Below are 23,143 nucleotides of genomic sequence, written 5' to 3'. Positions count from 1 at the left end.
CTTTCAAGTACCCAGTGCCTCAGTGCCCTTTAATAAGTGAAGGTGATCATCTGACTCCAACCAAACCTATAGCACTTTTGTTGATTAGAATTAGTCACTGTATCCCACCCCATCCCATAATAATTTAGCATTTATTTCATTCTTACTAGTTCTGTCTTTTTCACTAGATTTGTGTTTTGAGGGAGAAACTAGGGCTTCTTGTTTCTTTGTAATACCCATAGCATTTAGCATGGTGCCTTTTAACACAGTTTAAAAATAGGTTAGAAGTTCAACTGTGGTCTCCCAACATCATTTTCATGGTTGAGTAGAGGATCCAAACAGCACTACCTAATGCAGCTTTCTGTGAGATGTCTTATATCCATAATGCCCAGCAAGGTATGCTCTTGCCACATGCGGCTCTTGAGCACTTGAAATGTGTGACTAAGGAACTAAAGTTTTAAATAATTGTGCTAGTTACAATTCAAGTGTTCAATGGCCATATGTGGCTACTGGCTACCATATTGGATAGTGCCAAGGTAGAGGATGCTCTTCCAAGCATCAGGATACAGCTTCCTAATACCCAGGCTTCCTTCATGAATAGAGAATGCCCCCACACTGAAGTGGAAAAAGATTTTGTGCCCTTATGCTCAAATTGACTAGCCCCTTAGATTCTGGCCCACCCTGAGTCTTTAAAAGTGGACATTTCTATCTGTGGTCAAGTCATTTTCCCTAAGATGTTTACAGACTATCTCTGAGTCGCCTTCAAAATATTTACAGGGTTTAAAGAAATTATTATTATTATTTGCTTAAATACTACTTTTATTCTTAATGGGTTATTGTCTTTCCACTTTCTAGGAATAATTCTTAAATTTATCCCTTTGGGCTCTGTCCTAGGTAGAACTTCCCTTCTTTATGGAGAAGTTTGATGTAAAATGCTCTTAAATGAATATTTTTTAGTAATGTTTTTATTTGTTGACCTGAATGCAGATAAATAGGCTTTTTTTCCCCCCAACTCTTTTAGATGTCAAAACCAGCTAAACAAATTGAATTTTTTGGTCAGCTAGTTATATAAATTTTGCCTAATAACTACTCCATCCCATTTGGATTGGGCATAGATAGGGGATGAAAGGATCTATTATATCATATTGGAAAGACATCTGAATAAGTGAGTTGTCACTTGGGACTAGAGTAGAGGGTGTGAGTATTCAAGTGCTCTGGGCTTTGTCATATCACCTTTACACACATGGTATTTATGTTGGCTGCAGGATGCTGGATGTAGAGGGATAAAGTTTGACTAAGTAAATCCCATTGCAAAGTTTGAGGATGATGAAAATTAATTGGCATCATAAATAGTGAAAACTTTGGCTTTCTGGCCTCTTGGCTATCATGTTTGCAGCACTGAAAAAAATGTATCGTGTCTTAATTGTCCAAATTGGCATTTTATACAATGGATTCTGGGTTTTTAAACATAAAATATATGGCATTTGTAAAGCTTTGCTTGATCAAATTACCTTTGTTGAAGTTCTTTTGTACTTTTGAATCCGCTAACTTTTGGCATTATAGACTTGGTAGTTTTATTTGTTGCAACATCCCAGGACAAGGTTTACTTTAAAAAAAGAAAAGCCTTTGCCATAATGATACCTTTGTAGCAACAGTAGAATATTGTAACTATTGACACTTTTGATCTGCTTTTGAATAATAATTAGAACAGTTGAAGATTATCATCAGTTAGCCATGTAAACTAGGTTATTGACAGAAGGCTGATAAAACTCAGGATAGCCATATTTAATTTTATGAATACTTTGTCATCACTTTAAACTATTACATGCTTTTAAAATCTTGTTTTTAACTTGGGTTATTCTTCTGTAGCTACCTTTAAAAATGTCACATCTTATGCCTGCTGTGTCAGAATTTATACATGCTGTGTGCATTTCAAAAGAAACAAGTGGTTTCTGAGAGGAATAGAGTAAGGACTAGTTTTTCAGGTATGTAAAGGTTGAAATAAGGCTTGCTTGAGTTTTTCAGGTATTTTACATTGGAGAAAATGTAGTGTTTTGGACTGTCTGATTATATTCTTATTTATTTCTTTTAAAAGAAAACTGGGACCAAAAATGATAGTGATGTAACTTTACAGTTGAGAAGTTATGTGCATAGAAGCCAGGAAATTCAGTAATGTTCCCCTAAGCAACTGTAACTCAGACATAGTGCATGAGGTTTTTATTGTTTAATATATGATGCCATATAGAGTAATAGGAAATACTACATTTAGTATGTATAAGAGAGAAGAATTATGGTTTCTGTGGGAGCCATAATTTTGCATATCCAGAATTCAGACACCTTTAAATTTGCATTAATAATGTAGCATTAATATATATTTATATTTGAGATAAATATGCATTGGTGCATTGAGAGATTTCTATGGATTGTAGAATTGATATCATTGATGATTGTTATTGGAATGTTCAAAGAGAAATTATCAGTGTAGGAAAATAAATTATAAGAATCTATTTTAAAACTGAAACCTGGCTCAGTCTTTTCATTCTGCAGTATTTGGTAATTAAGAGTGAATTAAAAATGCTCATCTTTACAATAGAATAAATGAAAACCTTGGTTTTAATATGTCTTCTTGAGGATATTGACTGCTTATCCTTTAGGAATTTTCTTTGGATTATCTTTATTTTTACCATCAATTATTCTGGTTAAAATATCACAGAAATGAAGACGGCCCATTCTTGTTTTGTTTTTCAAACTTGTATTCTCAAACCTGTTTTGTTAGTGATGTCAATAAGTTATTTAAGTTGTTGTTTCAAACATAAAGGAACCCTGATCTCAAGTAAATAATGCTTAATATTCTTTAGGAGTAGCTTAGGGCAGAAGAACTGTGGATTGAGAATTTCCTTGGTGTAAATTAAATTATCTTTTTTTCTTTTTTCCAGCCAAATCAAATAGAAAGCTTACTTTTCTGTACTTAGCCAATGATGTCATCCAAAACAGTAAAAGGAAAGGACCTGAATTCACTAGAGAATTTGAATCTGTCCTTGTGGATGCTTTTTCTCATGTTGCCAGGTATGTTGTCTGGTTTTTTTGTTTGGTTTGGTATTTAAATGCATTATCCTTTCCTCTTTACTGTTCTTTCCTTCTCTGGGAGAGCCTTTGCAAATTGACAACTTCATATTTTACAGGGTTGCGCTTTACAGTGTTGTAGAGGCCAGATTACATTACAGAGTGTTGTAGAGGCCAAATTACAGTTTTATGTTTTGTTGGGCCCTTAAGTACTGTCTCAGACGTGTAAACATTTTGATGCATTGAAAGGATTGAGTCTAGCACTTGTAGAAGATCTTTTTCCCTAGATGTATTCATTTATTTGAATTCATTTCTTGACTATGGTGTTTTCCTTGGCTTGGCTGAGTTGTCTCATTAGCTTATGGTCAGAAAACAAATTTAAATAGTACCAGGAAACATTCCAGTAACAAAACCTTAATAGCAAGATATTAGTTGGTTATGCCTCATTTTTACTTCTTTCCTTCTAAATGTCTAGATGTCTCATTTACTAAAAATAGTGGTCATTACTGTAACTGCAAAGGTAATAATTATCAGTGTGAAAAGTAGATACTTGCCCTGGCTATATCCTATTAAATCTCTGCCACTCTTATGTTTTGTGAACAAGAAGACTAGAGCATAGAGCACACATGTAGCTAATATCACCTGAAATTCATTTGATTAAAACTTCTATAAATCACTTTTATTTATTTAAAAATAAACTGCTTTTCTGTAGACACAAGTTAGTTGTCCAGGAGGAGCAAACAAAAACTATTTTTCACTAGAATATTACTTAGTAAACATATAAGAAACATCTTTGCAAAAGGAAATTGGGAAGGGCAAAAAAAGAAGGAGACCAGTTGGTTAAAATTGTACTAGGGTGTGAAGTATAAGTGAAAGGCCTCAAATGTGTAAATGAGTCCAGCATTCCACGAAAGATTTGAGAATTTTGAAGGAATAAAATGGAAAATCCAAAAGAAAGAAATGATATCTAGTTTTCTAGAGATGAGAAAAGATTTTTGTCAACTACGTAGCTGGCCCCTACTTTTGATGAACATGGGCACTGAAGCAGCAGAATGCATTATGATCTTGAAACAATCCTGAATCCTTATAGCAGAGTAAGCTTAGAACAGACTGTTAGAATAGCTGTCTCAAATTGGAGCCCTGGCATTTTCTTGTTTTGAGGAGATGTAGTTAAGTTTCTTTGGCTGTAGCTCTGCCTCCAGTACTGTCTCAGGGACCTTGGCTGTGTTACTTCGCTTTTACTAACACCTCAGTTACAAGTTTTCTAACTAATTAGAAGGGGATGACATCACCTCCCTCACTGAAGTTGTTGTGGGGTGGAAGTACACCAGTCTGTTTGAAAACACGAAGTACAGTGCCCAGTCCCCGGTCTTTGCTCAGTTATGGAAATACGCTAAATTGTAAACTTTGTGGCAAGAAGGACCATTTCTTTTTTGTTCTTCACTGTGTCCCAGGCACCTAGTAACGTGTCTGTCTGGCACAGAGCTGTCAGGTTACATGGCTTTAGGGAATACCATTTATGTAGCCTTGGTGTGATTGGCGTGCCAGGAGTTGGGCAACATTGTGGTCTGCCCTGGCATAGTAAGGATTCAGTAAATATTTGTTGAATGAATTAATTTGGGTGTAGGGAATTGACTAAAATAATTTCCTGTAGGGATAGTACACATAACATTTTTATTTAAAAACTGAACAATAATAATAAACTGCCCCCCAAACCAGGAAAGGTTAAGTAGAAAGGAGTAGGAGAAGGGGAATGGGCAATACTGGGATTGAAAATTCCTTTTCTACTTGGTATAACATCTTAAAGCCTATCTAGGAGGTGCTGTAAAAATGTCTTGGCAGATTTCTATGGCATTATGGGGAAAGTAAATCTGGTCCTTTTCAGTGAAAAAAAAAAGCTCTAGTTTTTTTTTTTTTATTCTTATTTTTTTAAGGTCCTTTTTGGGTATTAGGTTCAGGATCCCCATGTTTGTGAGGCCTTTCCTCCCACTATTGTTAGAACAGAAAAGCCAGCAACTCCACTTTAATCCTGATGTACCTTATCCAGGGTAAGAAGTACTCTGTGTGACTTTCTGTGCCCAGTTGAGGAACAAAGATAGTGGACCCATTAATATTGAGCCAAATTGATTAGGAATCTTTTTATGGTAATTTCCTACCTCCTCCCTGACCTCCCCCCCCCCAAAAAAAACCCCAAACCAAACCTCTGAAGTCAGAGGAAGTGGCCAAGTTCATAGGTTAGATTTAATTTGAATAGCAGTTTAATTAACTGGACTTTGAACTTTTTTCCCACACAAATGCCTTCTTATTTTCTTCTGAGTTTGGAGATAGTTGTGCACTTTGTTTTTCATTCCGCATATATTTGAGTGCCTTCTATGTCCCAAGTACTGATGCAGACACTAGAGGAGTAGCAGTGAGCAAGTCAGGCAAGGACAGATAAACAAGCAAGATACTTTCAGAGGGTGATAATATGGACGTGATGAAATAGAATGACATTCTGGAGTGGGATCTCTTCTAGTGTGGTTAAGGAAGGCCTCTCTAAGGAAATGACATTTGAGATAATCATACAAAGTAGGAACAAACAGCTATTAAAAAGAACCTAAGGTAGAAATAATCTTGGCGTGTTAGGAGGATCAGAATGAAGGCCAGTGTGGTTAAAACAGTTGTGTTGAGCAAAGAGAAAAGCGGCATCTGGATAAGATCAGAGAGGTAGGCAGGTGCCAGTCACTCATGTCTTATAAGCTTTGGGAGAGAGGATTTTATTCTGATGGGATGTCAGTGATGGGTATTAAGCAGGGGAAAGATACATTCCATCACATGGTTAAGAGGTCCCTGTGGCTTGGTGTGGAGAATGGATTATAAAGGCCAAGGACATGCGTATGAAGGGTATTGCTTTACTACAGTCTAGAGATGACATTGGCTAGGACTCAGAGCAGTGAGAAGATAGTAAGCTTCCAGATTATCGAATGTTTACTTTGTGAATGGATTTGCCTCACCTCCCCCACGTAAAGCTGATAGGATTTGTGGGAGTTGAGTGGGAACTGGTAGTGAAGGAAAAGAGAAATCAGATTATTTCTAGGTTTTTGACATGACTAAGGAGATGGCTGCTAGTGCTATTTGCTGAGATGAAGTTTGGGGAAAAGATGTGGTAGAGGAAGTCGGGAGTTTTGTTTTGGCCATGCTAAGTTTGAGATGGCTAGTAGATATTCCCAGGGGGTGATGCCAGATAGGTAGAGGGATGAAATCGTCTGAAGCTCAGTAGGAAATTAATTTCTGGAGACATAAATTTGGAGTTATCACCAAAAACATACTTATTTACTATTGTGTCATGGATTCCCCAGGCCACTTCCAGGTTTGCTGACTTGCTAGGAGGACTCACAAGACTCACAGTATAGTTGTCCCTATGGCTATGATTTATTAGTGAAAGGATACAAAGCAAAATCAGCAAAGGAAAAGTTGTATGGGCTGCAGTCCAGAGGAAACCACGTATAAGCTTCCAAGAGTCCTCTCATAGTGGAGTCACACAAAACATACTAAATTCCTCCGTTTTTGAGTTGTGACAACATGTGTGAAGTGTTGTGTACCTGGGAAGCTCATTAGAGACTCAGTGCCCAGGGTTTTTATTGGCGTTGGCCACAGGTACCCTCTGCCAAAATTCCCAGCTTTCAGAAAGAAAACAGGTATTCAGCATAAATTACATTGTTTGCACAAACACTTTAGGCACAGTAAACCATGATTATCAATTAGGAAATTCAGGAACACTCCTTCCAGATGCCAGCTAAGAGCCAGCATGGTGAGCAGGCCTTTCTAAGGGTGGCAGTCTCAGGCTTGCTCTTTTCTGCATGATTGGCAATGGAACATTTCTGCTCCAGTTTCACGGGAGGCTCTTTTGGAAGTGCTGGGGATATTTAGAAAGAATTCCTACCTTTAGTAGGCTTATCACGGGGCTACTGTGCAGGGGATAAGACAGAAACACACAAATTATAGTGGGTATACCAAGGACGTGCCATTAGACCTACAGAGGAAGAAAAGGTCCCCAAGTTAGCTTGGTGAGGCCTCAGCTGACACTTCAATTCTGTGTGTATAATACACAGTTTATACTTTTCAGATCGAATTTATAATTAGAATTAAAAATGCATACTAAGTTGTGTTTCATATAAGTTATACTTAATCATTTTCTGCTTATTCATTGATTAATGGCAAGGACTTTTTGGTGTTTTTTCACTTAAAGATTTCTCAGTTTAGAATGGAGTTAATGCAACCTGTAAAGATAGTTCTGTCTGTTATGAAACTACTTTATTGCTTTAGTTGTACCCACTTCCAAGTGCTAATGGGACTTCAGTTCATTGGAGCTACTTGGGGCAAAACCTCGTGAGTAAAAAGATTTCTTGACTATTTTATCTGTAGCTTTGAAACTTACTTGGCAAAACTTTGATTTACTATATTGCTCCAGAAATTAGCCTATCCTGGCTAATTACATTCACCAGTTAAACTAGAGCTCCTTTTTTTTTTTTTTGCCTTTAGTGGTAAAAGCCTTATGAAAATGACTTGGATTTTACAGGTTTGTGTATCAGTTTCCATTGCATATAGTAATGTGGCTGAATCTGTACCCCAAATCAGTCTTAATCTAAATTGAGTCCCAAATATTTAGTCTGCATTGTATCCCCCCCTTAACTAAATCCTTGATAAGAATTTGTTGTCATGATAGGTTTCTCTTTCTATTAAGTGAACAGAGAATTTGCAGAGAACAGGTTATATGTTAAAAGCATCAACCAGTTAAGTTCTGATTAGTTGTGATTTGGTTATACTAATTATTTTATTTTCTAAGTCATTCATTTGATGTCATCAGAGACTTCCCATTGCCTTCAGGATAAAGGCCACGTACTTAATATGGTATTCAGGGCCCTCATGATCTAATTCCACTCTGTCCTTCCAGATTCTTCTGCTATTTCCACATACTCCTTATATACTTAAGCCACCTGCATTACTTCCAACTTCTCCCTCTTCACCTTGTTCTCCTTTGGGGGTTCCATTCAAAGGAGAGGAGATAACATGGGCAGAGGCACATGCGTGATGAGAGGGAGCAAGTTCTGAGCAGAAGATACATGTGGTTAAAGTGCCCTGGTTGGGATGTGGAAAGGGAATGGGCTACTGGGTCAGGCCCTAGAGGTCAGGCCCTAGGCCTTGTTCTTTGTATTACAAACACAGTATTTCATAAACCTCACTGAATGATCAGGTAAGTGTTTAGCCAATGTCTGATAGGAGTGGCTTTGTTGTGGGAAGATGATTGTTGAAAGGTAACTAATTGTATGGCCTATCGAAATCTAACTAAAAATTTTCGAGAAAGATTAAAATGAGGCCAATATTGTGCTTGTTCTAGGGTGGGTAGCAGGGGGTGGGGGAGAGGACAAATCGCTGCCCTTGTGGAAGTTGCATTCAAATGGACAGTTTTTTATGGGAAATCAAATAAATAAAAAAAATGAGATCAAATAAATGATGAGTAAACTAAATAGCATAGCAGAAGCAAGTTGTATGGAGAAAAATTAAATAGGGGTAGGGAGTGTAATTTTAAATAGGGAGATTAGAAAGGGATTCCTGAGCCACGCCGCCAAGTAAGGAAATGTGGTTCCAGGCAAAGGCCCTGAGGCAAGAGGGCCAGGGTAGCTGTTGGGGAGCCAAAGAAGGGAGAGGCCAGCTGAGGCCAGGGAAATAACGAGCTGTGTTGAGAACGGCTTTGTAGGCTTTATGAAAACTTTCACTTTTATTCTGGGGGAGAATGGGAAGAACCATTGGAAGGTTTGAGCAAAAGAGTGACATAATCTGCCTTCACGCAACAGAATTTTTAAAGCTTGAGATTAGCTTGTAGGAGGCTAAGGGTGGAAGTAGGGAGACCAGTAATCAGGCAAGAGGTAATAGTGGCTTGGACCAGCTTGACAGCAGAGGAAGAGGTGAGAAGCAGTTTGTTTCTAGATATATTTTGTAGGTGGAGTAAAAGTGTTTTTATCACCAATATCAAATAATTCAGTCATAGCTTTAAGTTTTATAAACTACCATTGAAATTTTTTTTCCTTTTTTCCCCCTCACCTCTGACTAAAAAAAAGTTTGACCAAAAGAAAAAAAAATGTATGTACCCTGATTTAGTCCTTTGACCCCAATGCAGGAAAATTTCCCACTAATATTTCATAAGTGATGCAGTCTGACCAGATCAAGCTGGACCCTCACGTTACCTTCAGTGTTAACACAAGTTTTAGAAAAGTGCCATGAGGGCATACTTCCTTTGTACCTCTTTCTTCTTGGAAGTTCCTGTTAAAGATCTTGGCTTACAAACTAAGGTGTCAGGGTATCCCTTCTTGTTGGAAGTCACTCAGGGTAAGATCATTGACACCCAGGCCGCTTTACAAACCAGAACAAGTCATAGAACACCATGGATGGTGAGGGAATTTGTTTTCCTTTCAGAAAGTCTTCCCACACTCTTCCACTTGCTGTCTGACATTTTCTGGTAAGCAGCTGTTGCACACTGAGTGCTAGTTATCTCACTGAAAATACTGTTTCCGGAGTACAATATGTCAGGAAAAAAATGGTGTAGCTTCTCTCAGATATAAATTACAAAGGGCCATATTCTGCTTGGTGTGTTCTAAGATTACCCATTAGACACCTTTGTGAGAATGGGTACTACATACCTAACCCAGAATTAAAATAATGATGAAGTAGTTAATTTAAGTTGAGATCAGACTTGGTATATGTGTATGATTGTATTTATAAGGCATGTAGAAGTGTTGGTGTGTTAGCATTGATGGGTTGTGGTGAATATATTCCCCATTTTTAAACATTTGTTTTTTTTTTAAATCATTTTTTTTCCTACCCTTAAAGGTTTTGGCCCCCTTTAATTTCCAGCAGAATGTCTGGCACTACATTTCGATTACTGTCTTCTTAAGAAGCAAGCTGTCACATTTGAAATGATCAGTTTTTGATAATTCTCTAACAATCAGCGATTGGCTTTTTGCCCTATTTGCCCCATCTTTCAAAGGAGATAAAGACAGATTACTTCTATAACGTGCTCCATCTTCCCTACGCACCACAGGAAGAATGTAGTTTCTGGTCAAATTTTGGGTATCTGTTTATCACAATGTGTATCTTACTCTTCCTTCTGTGTTTAAATATGTAAATCATTTAGTCAGTTGTTATTTTTAAAGTAGGTCTGTCCTAATTAAACACAAAAAATCTTAAGCTTATATCTATCTTTTCGTCTTTTCTGGGCAGAGAGGCAGATGAAGGCTGTAAAAAACCTTTAGAAAGATTGCTGAACATCTGGCAAGAAAGAAGTGTGTATGGCGGCGAGTTCATACAGCAGCTGAAGCTGTCTATGGAGGACTCCAAGAGCCCTCCCCCCAAAGGTAGAAACATCACCACATGTTTACAGCTCTTGGTCTTTGCCTACTTTCGAATCACATATGAAAAGCTGCAGTGGGGGTTGCTGTGAACCACCAGCGATTATATGATTCTTCAGAGAGATGAACATAAATGATGGTGAGAATTTATGTAGTGCTCGCAGCGTGTAAGCCTGGTTCTAGTATTCATGCTATTCATCATCTCACACCCTTAACTTTTGCTGTGTATTCTCCTTGGCTCTCTTCTGCCTTGCAGAGAGTTTCCTTGCACAAGGGAAAGGAACAACGTTGTTTAGTTGTGGGGAACAAGGAGGCACCTTGGACTAAGGTTTTGTCCTAGCCCTGCCACTGACTACTATGGGGTCTTGAATATGTCTGTTAGCTCTTTTAGAGCTTGGTTTCATTAAATATTGATGTGGTTTTGGAACATATTTTGATGTTTGTCACCTTGCTGTCTATAATTGATTTTGGTCTTTACTGAACCCAGGATATCCTCCAGAAGCGTGTACATGTATGTGTGTGAACCTCACCAGCTCCTCTTAAGAGCTTATGTTCTTTTTTTCTTTAAAGAGGAGTAAGATCAAACATTATTTGGTTCATGGGTTTGTGGTTAGTTGCGGTTTAATTCTAGTTGGCACAACGTGTTTCTGAGCTACAAATCTGATCTGACTGCACACAAACTCATTGCCTGGAGGAACAAGTCTTAAGTACTAACATAGTACTTAGGACCCTTTATAATGTGAACTAGTTTACTTTTCCAGATTCTTCTGCCATTCCCTCGCATACACCTTGGTCTTTGGCCATACCCAACAGTTTCCCTTCTGGATGCTCTCAGGGTACCTCTTCCGTTGCATCTGGTGTTACCTCTGCCTGAAATGTCCTCTGCCCCTTTCACTGGGTGGTGAACTCATTCTTTAGGAATGCTCTTCTCATTTTGACATTTTCCCTACGTTGTCTGGGCACATGTAGCCCTTCCTTCCATGTTCCTCTGGTACTTTATACATGCCTCTGCTATAGCATTCAACCATGATTAGTTTACCTGATAATATCATTCATTCAGCAGCCCTTTATTGTGTACCTTTCATGATCTCTTCCAGGTCTGAGTTTACACGCAATTTAAGATGGGGCAACTTTCCCATAAAACTATAAATTAGAGGCTTTGTAAGAATGACATAAGTGCTTTCAGACTGCAGGTCATTGTTTTACTTAGAGTTGATGGGAAACAATTTTGAGGTCACTCTGGTGGTAGCTTCTTAAAAGCAAGGTGTTCCCTACTTTGGATTCTGGTAGTCTTTGTATTGTATCTTTTGGAGGTGTTCTGCACAGTGTTAGAGAATTATTCAGCATTCTTTTCTCTACTCTTAGATGTCATTGGTAAACAGTGCTGATTTTTTAAAACATCTTTGGGCAAGTAGGGGAGCTCTGAAAGACAATGTTGGAAGCCAAGTGTTGAATTTCAATTCGACAAGCATTTGCCAGACATGTGCTTTGAGTAAATGGCTATGCTAGATGCTATAGGACTGAGCAGAGGGTGGGGAAATAGTTTTGCCCTTAGGGAGCAGTCAGGCAAATTGGGGAGTTTGTGGCAGTGGTAGATTTGAAAATAGCTCTGTTGGGTTTCTGATTTTTTTGAGCATGTAGACATTAACAGCCATTGAGGCAGTATTCCTCCGTGTGGAGGATAATGCTGATCTGAAGGTGATTTCTCTTTCTCTGTGCTGTAAAGATGGAAACACATACCAAAGGTTCCAACATGTATATTAGTTTCAGCTAACTCAGTCTGTCTCCTCACCATCTTCTTTGGACCTGAGTTATCAAAATATTTTACCTCAGTCCTTTCAAAATATTGATGAGTTCTCCAGAAGTTTATTTCCAAAATTAAATAGTCCTTTTATATTTCAGCTTTGATTCATGGATATTTCTTTGTCTTGAGACAACTCTAGAATTTACCTTTGAAATAAAAATTTTCCTGTGGAACTTTGACAGTAGAGAATAAATAAGCTTAGGAATTTTGTTTTAGAGAATTGGAACTTGGGTTTATATACCCGTTTCCCCATGTGTAAGACCCAGGTGTTCTAAAGTTGTCTCTCTGTTCTTGGGCATACTCAAGCTGTCACTGGACTGAATGGAATTTCATTATTTACTTAAGTCACACATGAGTCACACGGTATCCTACAGTTGTAGGAGGATTTAGAAAAGAAAGGTAGATACAAAGGAAATAGCATTTATTGAGCATCTATTATGTTCCAGCCTCTCTGTTGGCTGCTTTTCATGTTAATTTATTTTAGATTCTTTCAACTCCTCTATGAATTTGGTATTATTTTCTTATTTCAGATGAGGATACTGAGGCTCAAAAGGGTATAGTGATTTTGTCCAGATATAATTAATAAGTGGAGAATTCATGTTCTGGCCTGTATGACTTTAAAGCCTGTGTTCTTCACACCATACTTTTTGCTGGAAGCACATGTATTCAGTAGATTTGAATTAGGATATGAATTCATGAGCAGGTCACCCAACTTTCCTGGACCTTAGTATAGGTAGTTTAGCTATTCCAAGCAAGGGTTTAAAACCAGGCTTCCAGAGTATGAATCCCCGCTCTGTCACTTCCATGCTGTGTGACCTAGGGCATAGCATTAGACCTCTCTGAGCTTCAGGTTCTTCACTGTACTGGATGGCTGTTAGTAGTAACACCACACAGCACTGTCCTAAAGATTACTTGAGATGACATAGGTAAGATGTTATTAATGAAGGGACAATATGACTTTTATCTGAGCCACGCTCCCTGTTTCTAATACCTAATATTCTGAGTTTCTCAATATGATCCAGTGGCAAGCATAGGAGGAGAATTGTTAGTATTTTTAGTTCCCCAGATTTTGTGCAAGATTAGAAGGCATAGTGGTTGAGAGCACAAGCTCTAGGCCCAGCTTCCCCAGGTTTAAGTCTGGAGCTGGCCACTCAGCTGGAGACGGTACTGGTGAAGTGCTTTCAGGATAGTAGGTCCAGCGTCAGACTTTGGCTGCAGAGCTTTCTCTTTCCGTGAGTAAAGTTTAATGTGTTTCTTTTAAAAGTTGCCTTTATTTTGCAGGGAGAGAACAAAGAATGCAGGAGCTGTTACAAACAATATTTCCGGATTCTTTTCTCTTTATAAAAGTAATATAAAATCTGTGGGTATTGGGGTTTTTTCCATTTGTTTTTTATTTTTATTTGTTTTGTTTTGTTTGTTTTTTAGTCCCAGAAAATTTCAAGTGGATTCTTTGGAAGACCTAGCTTTACAGTAGATGGCTGCATTTTATAAAGTGTTTGGGAGACTTCAGGCTAACTTTTTGCCTTAAAATTAGTTTTGTAGTCTGCTGTAGTGTCTAAAATTCTACCGCAGTCAGGTCTCCAGGAGATGTATTATAAATGCTTAGGGAACCAGGATTGCTTGAATGTTAGCCAAGTACAAGACCCCTAGAGACCCAGGGACAGGTCGGGGGATAGAGTAGAGAGTGTATAATATGAGGACAGGCAGATTGGGGCCACCCGTAGTGTTTGCCCTGCCTGTAAACAGAGTGGTTGAGTGAGTCAAAAAGCAATGTAAATGCTATGGTCAGAAGCTGAATTGATAGTGGGAGGGTGCCTTGTTTTAAATTCAGTAATAGGAGTGGGACTGACAGATTTCCTAGGCTATTTTTAATAGCTGCCTGACTAGATTGAGAATGCTGGGCATTATAATTGCTAACTTTGTACAGATGAGTCAGGGGACAGTTAACAGAGCAGGCTGTCCTGTTTGTGTAAACGGAGGCATATGGTCGTCTTTGGTTCAGCGCTGGCGTCTTCCAAGCTCTGTGCCACCTTTTCTTTCAAGAAGTTTCCAACTCAGGTCTGGTGACACATTTCTAGGTATTATAGGGATATAAAGAAATAAGATACTTAATGTTTCTGTCAGAGAGGTAAGACCTGTGCCTGCCGGTGGCCGTACAGCACAGCAAGGGCCGGGTGCTGCGGGAGTAGAGGAAGATGATGGCTCAAGATGCTGCTGCCTTTACCATGGGTAGGCTTTGAGCATAGGTAGAAACTGTAATATCGTTAGAGGCCATTCCGGGTTTTTGAGTAGGGGCACAGTGGGCCATTCATTTCCTGAGAGTGTAGTCTAAGTTGGAAAAGGAGTGACTAGCGGCAGGGAGACCAGTTGGGACAGTGGTCTGCACAAGGCAGGGAAAAGGGCACACTTCTGATAAGAGGCGATAGGAAGAAACAGAATGGAAAGATCTGTAAGATAAATCTCAGAAGTGTAGAGTCGGCTGGAAGTTGGGACTTTAGGAGAGATTCTGGTGGTCTCCAAGGCATTGTACTTGGAAGATGGGGCCAGTGGAAGTGTTCCCCTAGTATGAGTAGGTTGCTCAGGAAAGGAGGAACCTTATGAAGAAAATGATGAATAATTCATTTCCAGTAGGTTCTCCAAGTGCAAAGAGGAGAGAACTGAAGTAGGATGACAGTGGGTTATCTCTTATTACACCCTCTTCCATCAGGATGGCCAAGGACAGAAATGGGCCTGCAATTATTTTCATAAGTTTGATTTCAGTCTTGAAATGCTGTGAGTGAGTGCCAGTATGAAGTGGTAAAAAGTTACTCCAGTTTAGGGGGCAGGTGACTTGGGCTATAGAGCCCAGACTTACACTAATGAGCTCCTCGACTGTGGACAAACCACAGCCTGTGGGCCTGGATATATGCTCATGAAAAACAAGGTGGGGAAAGCAAAGATGTAGGTCTATCTAAGGCCTTCCAGTGCCCAAATTCAGTGATTCTGAGGGTCCTAAGGTATAAAGTTGTATGTGGTTTTTATATATAATAACTTCTGTATGAGAGTTTGAAACTGAAGGATTCAAGTTTTGTAATTTTTCTACCTTCTTTAGTGTATTTAACAGTTATTTCATTGAGCACTGCTCTAGATGCTTGGAAGTGAACAAAAAATATTAAAAAAATTTTTTCGCTTATGTGCTTATATTTTAGTGGCAACTCCTAACGCATGGCCACTTTGATGCTTTGTGGTGACTAAGTGTCTATGAGGGTCATACCACCCTGCACATTAATTAGGCAGCTAGTGTGTGCTAAGTACTGTTAGATATCTCATATGCAAATTATATACTGTTAGATTTTCTGTTTTACAAATATAGCAGTCCTTGTTTTGCATAGCGCAGGACTGTAAAAATGACTATGTAAGCCAAAACCATGCAAAATGATCTTAATCAATGGGAAAAGTTTTGATTTTTCTATGACTTTTAAAATTTTTTTATCAAAGAATTGAAAACTCACTGTTGATTACAGATCTATAGGGAACAAAAAAGATAGTAACACTAATAGTTACCTAGCATGCTAGAACATAAAACACTAGGAACATTGAGAATTAAAGTGCTTTATTTCTTTGTAATGAGCTTCACAAGAGGGATTTGACCAGAGAGAGCTTGCCTTGTGTACTCCATGGTACGGAGCAAGCATCCTCCAAGTTTGGGTTGGCTTTCAGCAGTTTACCCTTAGTGTTCTCCGGGTCATGACATATGTTGGAGAGTTCCTATAATGTGAAGAGTTTTGTCAGCATCACTTCCTCTGGGACATGGTCGTCCTTGTCATCACAACTGATTTCTTCACTTATTTTGATAAATTGGCTTTCACCAGGTGATTGTGGCTGCGGACCTAGAGTTTCTGGAAGGATGTGGCCGTGCCAGCGTCCCCGTGGCCAGCTGTGTCTTCTGCCAGCTCCCTTTACGTTCCATTTGCTTCTAGCATGAGCTTTAGTTTTAATTTCGGGGCTGCTCTTTCATCTTTGTCATTTTCAGTCAGTTCCTGTTTTGATTATTCATTTTTATGAAATGTCATGTGAATTTGATCCCTGGGAGACAACACAACCAAACACTGCTGTTTGTGTGTGAACTGAAATAATAACGGTGCAGTGACCAACCAGTGACCTGAAAGAAGTGATGTGGTCACTGATCATGATGCGTTTCTATTACTTACGCAGTGATTTGTGGATTGAAGTTAGCAGCAAAGTTTGTTCTTTATGCAGTTACTCTGAGTGAATATGCCACAGTAACAAATTTGAACCGTGGTGTCGGGGGACTGGTGTTGAAACCTTGGTAACAAATCCGTGCATAATAGAATCTTGCAAAGTGAGGGCTGTCTTGATGCAAATGTTGCTGTTTTCCTTTATTTAGTAGAACAGAGGAACAAACCCATGATATTGACTTGGCTTTCACGTCAAGCATAGTTTGGTCAGTTAATGTGTAAGGTAGGACCAGGAACTACATCCTTGTTTCCAGGAAAAAATGTTTAATGAAGCAAGATGTGTACGTTATTCTGTTTATAACTCACAGAGTTCAGAGGCAGGTGCATGGTGACCCCTCCTTTGGCAGATGAGAGAGTGTGTGCTGCTGAGGAATTTGACTGCAGTGGGAAGCACACAGATTTTGAAAGTCCCACCTTTAGACCAGTATTGAACTTCTCGGGGCCTCCATTTTCTCCCCTGCAAGCTGGAGATAGTACATCTCAGAGTTGCCGGAAGGACTCAGTGTACAGAAGCTGTTGCCGTGCCTGCCACATGTTACCAGCGTTTCTTTACTTTCCAAGCCTGAGCGTGTCTTTTAGACTTACGTCCCACAGATGTTTGGCATTTATTTTGTATTGTCCAATTTGATACAAAAGTAATGATTTTGGAATGGGCACATCTATCCTAGCCATTTAAAAGCATACAATACAAATAATAAGAAATGTAATGTACCCTGTTTGCCTCAAAAGTGGTTAACTTTAAAATAGTGACTTAAGTAACTTCTCTCAGTTCTATCAGTCGTATTTCGCAGCAACGGTTATTTTTAATTTTAAGGTAAAATAAGGTTTGTTTTGTTTCTAAAGGGAGAGTTTAAAGAGCATGATGTGTAGAATTTCTGACACGATTTTATTGATAGGTTTCTCTCTACTACAGGTTTTCCCTGCTGTCTGAAATTAGACCATTCCTATGAAACATCTAAGCCGAAATGGCATAAAGAGAAGGAGCAGTTACCATTAATTTATATGGAAAACTTTTTGAGCATTCCCAGACCCCAAAAATAACTTCTCTCAGGCTTTTCTGATACCTCAGGCCACATCTTGCTAACAGATGCACAGAATAAATCGAGATAAAGCACAGATGCTCACAGCTCTGGTGGCTTGATGCTGAGATGCCGAGTGTAGTGGCTGGGAAGGAGCATGGCGGGGCCACTCTGGCTGCTTGGGGTGCATGCTGCCTCTATAATAATCGCTCCCTGCAACACACATGCTGACCACTACTTTCACTTTGTGTCTTTCTTTGTGAAAGTGAAAATCCTCTTTGAATTTCTTTTGGTTAGTGAAAACAGGTACTATTACTGTAGGTCTTTCATAAAAGCAAGCTTTAGAAAAGTGAGGAGTACCTGTTTTTATTTTCTGAATTATCTTGCAAAGTGAATAGTGTTTCATTTTATGTGCAATGTATTTTCTACAAACCCTGCCTTACATTGGCTTCCTTCCTTATATTGTCTCATGGGTTTCTTAACCACTTTGCTTCTCTTGTTAACTTTTATTTTTAAGAGATAAGCTTTTTAATTAAATGTGTTAAGTTTGGTAAGTTTCATTTTCAGGTGCTTGTTTTGGTAGTCTTTTTCCAGTGAGTCCGAGATGACAGACCTGAGGCCATTTTTGACTCCAGTAATGTAGGGAACTACCACCAATTTAAAATAACTAGCATATAGGCTAACGTTAAGCCATCTTTGGAAATGTACACCCCTTTTGCCATTTTTTTTCATGTAGCCCATTGTGCATAGCGTTTGACTCTTACCTGCACAGGCTCTCATGACCCAAATTTGTGCCCTTTTTCTTTCCTCTAGCAACAGAGGAGAAGAAATCTCTGAAGCGAACTTTTCAGCAGATACAAGAGGAGGAGGATGATGACTACCCTGGAAGCTACTCTCCCCAAGATCCTTCTGCAGGACCCCTCTTGGTATGTCAGGACTCCCAGAGAGTAGGACACAGTGGCTTAGTGGAGGGACTGCTAGTTGGAGATTATGGCCACAGGGTGGCGCCAGGGACCAATAGTACGGAATCACCAGAGGGCAGCTCTCAGGGCACTGGGTGCAAGATCTACCCAGTAAAGCTTGCCAGATAGCAGGCTTGCCTTTGTCTTTGCATGCCATGGATGGCATGGATTTATGTGTTATACGGTATTTGGACTTGGCTTTGTTTCACTCCTAGGACTTGAAAATATTCTCAAAAAGTAGATTTTTTTTTTGAAAGGGTAGATAATGCTACAAAGACATTTGAATGTCCTCTGCCATGGCTTTTCTCCTATACATGGTTATGTTATATAAGTAAACAACTCATTAGTTTTTAGGGTAGTCTGTGTGGCAATAGCAAATTTGCTACTTAAATATTAAAATGGAGCTGAGTTTTTAATTATATATTTGCATTGTTTAACCCTTCATATAAATTAGCTGATGAGCTCTGTGTGATTGGTTAATTTTTGCTGTTTATTTCTTTACTTACTAATTTACTTTACTTACTTTACTTACCATCAAAGAAAGTGAGGCTCAACGAGAGATTAACTTGCCCAGTGTCTTACTTTGAATCTGGGTCTGACCGACCTCAGAGACCATGATCTTTACTGAGTTACATGGCCTCTCATTTTGCCTAAAACAGTTTTACTTTATTACACATGGGTGTGGCTAAGGTCCATGTAAATAGGAAGCATGTCGGGTCTGTGTTACGTTAAAATGTTGAATTAGATGGTGGGTTAAGTGAAAACAGTGTTAGGCCGTGTAGCTTTGCGTTTAAAAACTTCCAAGGGGGCCAGCCTGAATTATTAACTTTCAGGATAACTGGACTACTGTCTACATGGCCAGTTTCTTACTCCTGGGTCATGATGGACTGGCGAACCTGTCAGCATTCATTGTTTTCTGATGATTTTTTTTTAAAAATATTTAATGTATTTATTTGTCAGAGAGAGAGAGTGAGTGAGCACAAGTAGGGGGAGCAGCAGGCAGAGGGCAAGGGAGAAGCAAACTCCCTGCTGAGCAGGGAGCCCGATGCGGGACTCAATACCAGGATCTTGGGATCATGACCTGAGCCGAAGGCAGAGGCTTAGCCGACTGAGCCACCCAGGCATTCTGTTTTCTGATGATTTAAAATTACCTTTTTTAGTGTATAAAGTATGTGTTCTTGGTTTGCTCTTTTCTTAGTCTTTTTCTCCTCTGTTTGTAATTAATGAGTTGACACATTTAATTTGGGGAGTGGCTGCCAAAATGGAAACTGTCATCTTTGTGACACTCATTTTGTAAAGCAAATTCAAGAAAGAATTGAAGTAGGCAGTGTCATTGCATTTAATCAGTCAGCACACAGTTGTTCAACATCTGGTACGTACGCCTTTATGCTATACTGGAGACCAGACCATTCTGTATTAGAAATCATACATTATTTGAAACTAAGCAATTTGAACCAGGCTCCTTTTTTTTAAGTTGCCAAAAACATGCTCTTTTTATTTTTTTTATTTTTTATTTATTTTTTTATTTATTTTTTTTTAAAGATTTTATTTATTTATTTGACAGAGAGATAGAGAGCACAAGTAGGCAGAGTGGCAGGCAGAGGGAGAGGGAGAAGCAGGCTCTCTGCTGAGCAGGGAGCCGGACATGGGGCTCGATCCCAGGACCCTGGGATCATGACCTGAGCCGAAGGCAGCCGCTTAACCGACTGAGCCACCCAGGCGCCCCAACATGCTCTTTTTAAAAAGATTTTTTTTCAGGTTATGTAGAATTTGTTCATGTTCTGCTATCGACTTAGAAAAATTAACTTTGCACATTCTCTTAGAATCCATCATCCAATCCAATCACTGCCCTCAGTATAGGATCTGGTACTAAGGACAATGTTTTTGTAAATGTTAGGAGCGTGATCATTTTTAGAATTTTCCTGCACCTCATTTAATTCTGGCTTTCTTTAAATCCCATATGTCTTAATGGACAGTGTTGTTTGTGCTTTCATTCTACAGACTGAGGAACTGATCAAAGCTTTGCAGGACCTGGAAAATGCTGCATCAGGGGATGCTACTGTCCGGCAGAAGATTGCTTCTTTGCCCCAGGAAGTGCAAGATGTTTCTCTGTTGGAAAAAATAACAGGTGAGAAGGTAGAGTTTGGATGAAAGGTGAGGGAAGAGGGACATTTCTCTAATTCATCAAACCCTAAGACATGCTTACGTTTGCAGATACAGACGACTTCTATGTGGTACTGGGTTTTGCAAACAGCGAAGCTGTTGAAACAGTCCATGCTTGAAAAGTGATTCTAGGAACTGGAGAAATGCTGGCATGCCATGATGTTGGGGGGGCAGGATAGAAGACATTAAATTCATGATCCTCTTACTAAAAAAAAATTATGATTCAGTGCTCTGTGATTTATACCCTGCACACAGACACGCCCCATAGATGATAGTGCCTTTAATGCCAGGAACGCAAGGTGTATATTGTTAGTCATGTCATTTTGCCCTCTTGATGCTCACCCCCAGTTAAACAGGGAGGGACATGTAACATTATTCCCGCTTTATCCCTGGGAAGTTGAAAGGAAGGAGTGAAGCACGAACTAATACTTAGAGAGAATGCTCTGTGCCAGATACTTCTACTCTTCGTGATAACCTTTTGAGGTCACTGACTATATATCCCCGTATTGCATAGAAGGAAATTGAGGCTTTGAGAGGTTGGGTGTCTTCGGGCAAGAATATCAGTTCCATTTTCCTTACAGCATTTGCTCACTTCATGTCTGTGTCCCATTTTGGTAATTCTTGCAATATTTCAAACTTTTCTATTATTCGTTACGATGATCTGTGATCAGTGATTAGGACTCACTGAAAGTTCAGATGATAGAATTTTTTACAACAAAGTATTTTTTGATTACAGCGTATACATTTTTTTTTAGACATAATGCTCTCACACACTTAGTAGAACAGTATAGTGTAACCATAACTTCTGTATGCATTGGGAAACCAAAAAACTCATTTGACTCCTTTATTGCGACATTTGTTTCATTTCAGTGGTCTGGAACTGAACCTGCAGTATCTCTGAGGCACACCTGTATTTTAAAGGTGGTTGGGGAAAACCTTTCTGATGAGATGACCTTTGATCAGAGGCCCCCCCAAGATTAGGAAGCAAGCCGTAAGGATATCTGAGGGAAGGAAGTGCTACACAGGCAGAAGGTACAGTCTGAGTAAAGACTTCAGGTCAGAAGCATGCTTAGCTGCAGGGCACAACATGGAGGCTCTCTAAATCCTCCAGGCAGCATTTGGGCTCACTCCTGCTTCCCCAGCCCCAGCAACTGGACCCTACTAGATCTAACAGTCTGTTAATCCTTCCACCTTTCCTCAGCCTCCACTCCCCTCCAGCCTTACTTTCTTCTCTACTTAGCGCGGAGTCTTTATAATCGCTTCCTTACATACACCCTCAGTCTCTGTTTTTCTCTTTCCTCTTCACTGTAGTCTTCTGGCAAAACCCCAGCTTTTCTCTTGGCTAAGTCCAACTTTTGAGGTTATTATAATGATCAACTCACTTATTCTTAATATCAGAATCATAGTCTGTAAAAATTGGGAGCAAATTAACATAAAGCTAGCAATGTATGTGATTTTATTTATCTGTTTTCCCTGACCTAAAGGTCTCATGTCTCATGGCCCTTTTTTTTTTTTTTTTTAAAGATCTATTTATTTATTTGTGTGAGAGAGAGTGAGTGTAGGGGGAAGGCTGGGGGTGGGGGACAGAGGAAGAGGGAGAGAGAACTTCAAGCAGATTCCCTGCTGAGCCCGACGTAAGGCTTGATCCCATGATCTTGAGGTCATGACCTAAATCAAGAGTCGGACCTTAACCAACTGAGCCACACAAGCGCCCCACTTTTTTTAAATGAATAAAAAATTCATTTTGATTTTTAATTGCAATAAAGTACACCTAGTTTACATTCATAACCATTTTTAAGTGTACACTTCAGAAGCACTAAGTACATTCACATTGCACAGCCAATTTCCAGAACTCTTAACTAAACTAAAACTTTATACTCATTTAATAACAACTCATTTCCCCCTCTCAGCCACCATTTCTAAATCCAACTTTTCCTTTGTTATTTCCTGGACCTGCACAGCTGAGTGTGGCTGGGAAAAACAAATAACACATATAAGCTGACTTTTCTTCCTACTTCTGTGGGTGAATATGTCATTTTCTTTTTTTTTTTTTAATTTTATTTATTTACTTGACAGAAAGAGATCACAAGTAGGCAGACAGGCAGGCAGAGGGAGAGGGAGAAGCAGGTTCCCTGCTCGAGATGTGGGCTTGATCCCAGGACCCCGGGATCATGACCCGAGCCAAAGGCAGACGCTTAACCGACTGAGCCAGCCAGGTGCCCCGAACATGCTGTTTTCTAAACCAGCCCCCTACCTGTTTGTTAGTCCTGTTCCTTCTCACTACTCAAGGACATTGCTCCAATAATTGTCCATTTTTTCCCCTCTACTGGCTCGTTCTGCACAGCATAAAAACATGTACTTTTTTCCTACGTGGGAAAAACTTTTTTTCTTGACCCATATACTGCCTTATTTCTCTGTTCTTTGTAATACAGCATTCTAAATAAATTGCCTGTGCTCATTTGTCTCCCTTTCCCCTCTTCCCATTCTCTTTTGGTGCCACTTTACTGAAGCTGCTCTTATCAGTGTTGTT

General features: G+C 39.3%; 1 protein-coding gene across 1 annotated transcript in view; it reads left to right on the top strand.

Moving 5' to 3' along the window:
- Positions 1–23,143, top strand: part of RPRD1B (regulation of nuclear pre-mRNA domain containing 1B) — a 50,419-nt gene that overhangs the window by 2,258 nt on the left and 25,018 nt on the right. Inside the window, exons 2-5 of the mRNA XM_025876607.2 lie at positions 2,916–3,045; positions 10,300–10,433; positions 18,302–18,414; positions 20,452–20,578. Of these exons, the coding sequence (XP_025732392.1) occupies positions 2,916–3,045; positions 10,300–10,433; positions 18,302–18,414; positions 20,452–20,578 (504 nt within the window). The remainder of the gene's footprint in view (positions 1–2,915; positions 3,046–10,299; positions 10,434–18,301; positions 18,415–20,451; positions 20,579–23,143) is intronic.

Source organism: Callorhinus ursinus, unplaced genomic scaffold (genome assembly GCF_003265705.2).
Source record: "Callorhinus ursinus isolate GAN/ISIS: 27379988/994484 unplaced genomic scaffold, GSC_fseal_2.0 scaffold38, whole genome shotgun sequence".
NCBI lineage: Eukaryota > Metazoa > Chordata > Mammalia > Carnivora > Otariidae > Callorhinus > Callorhinus ursinus.
This window is presented reverse-complemented; position numbering and strand designations above follow the sequence as displayed.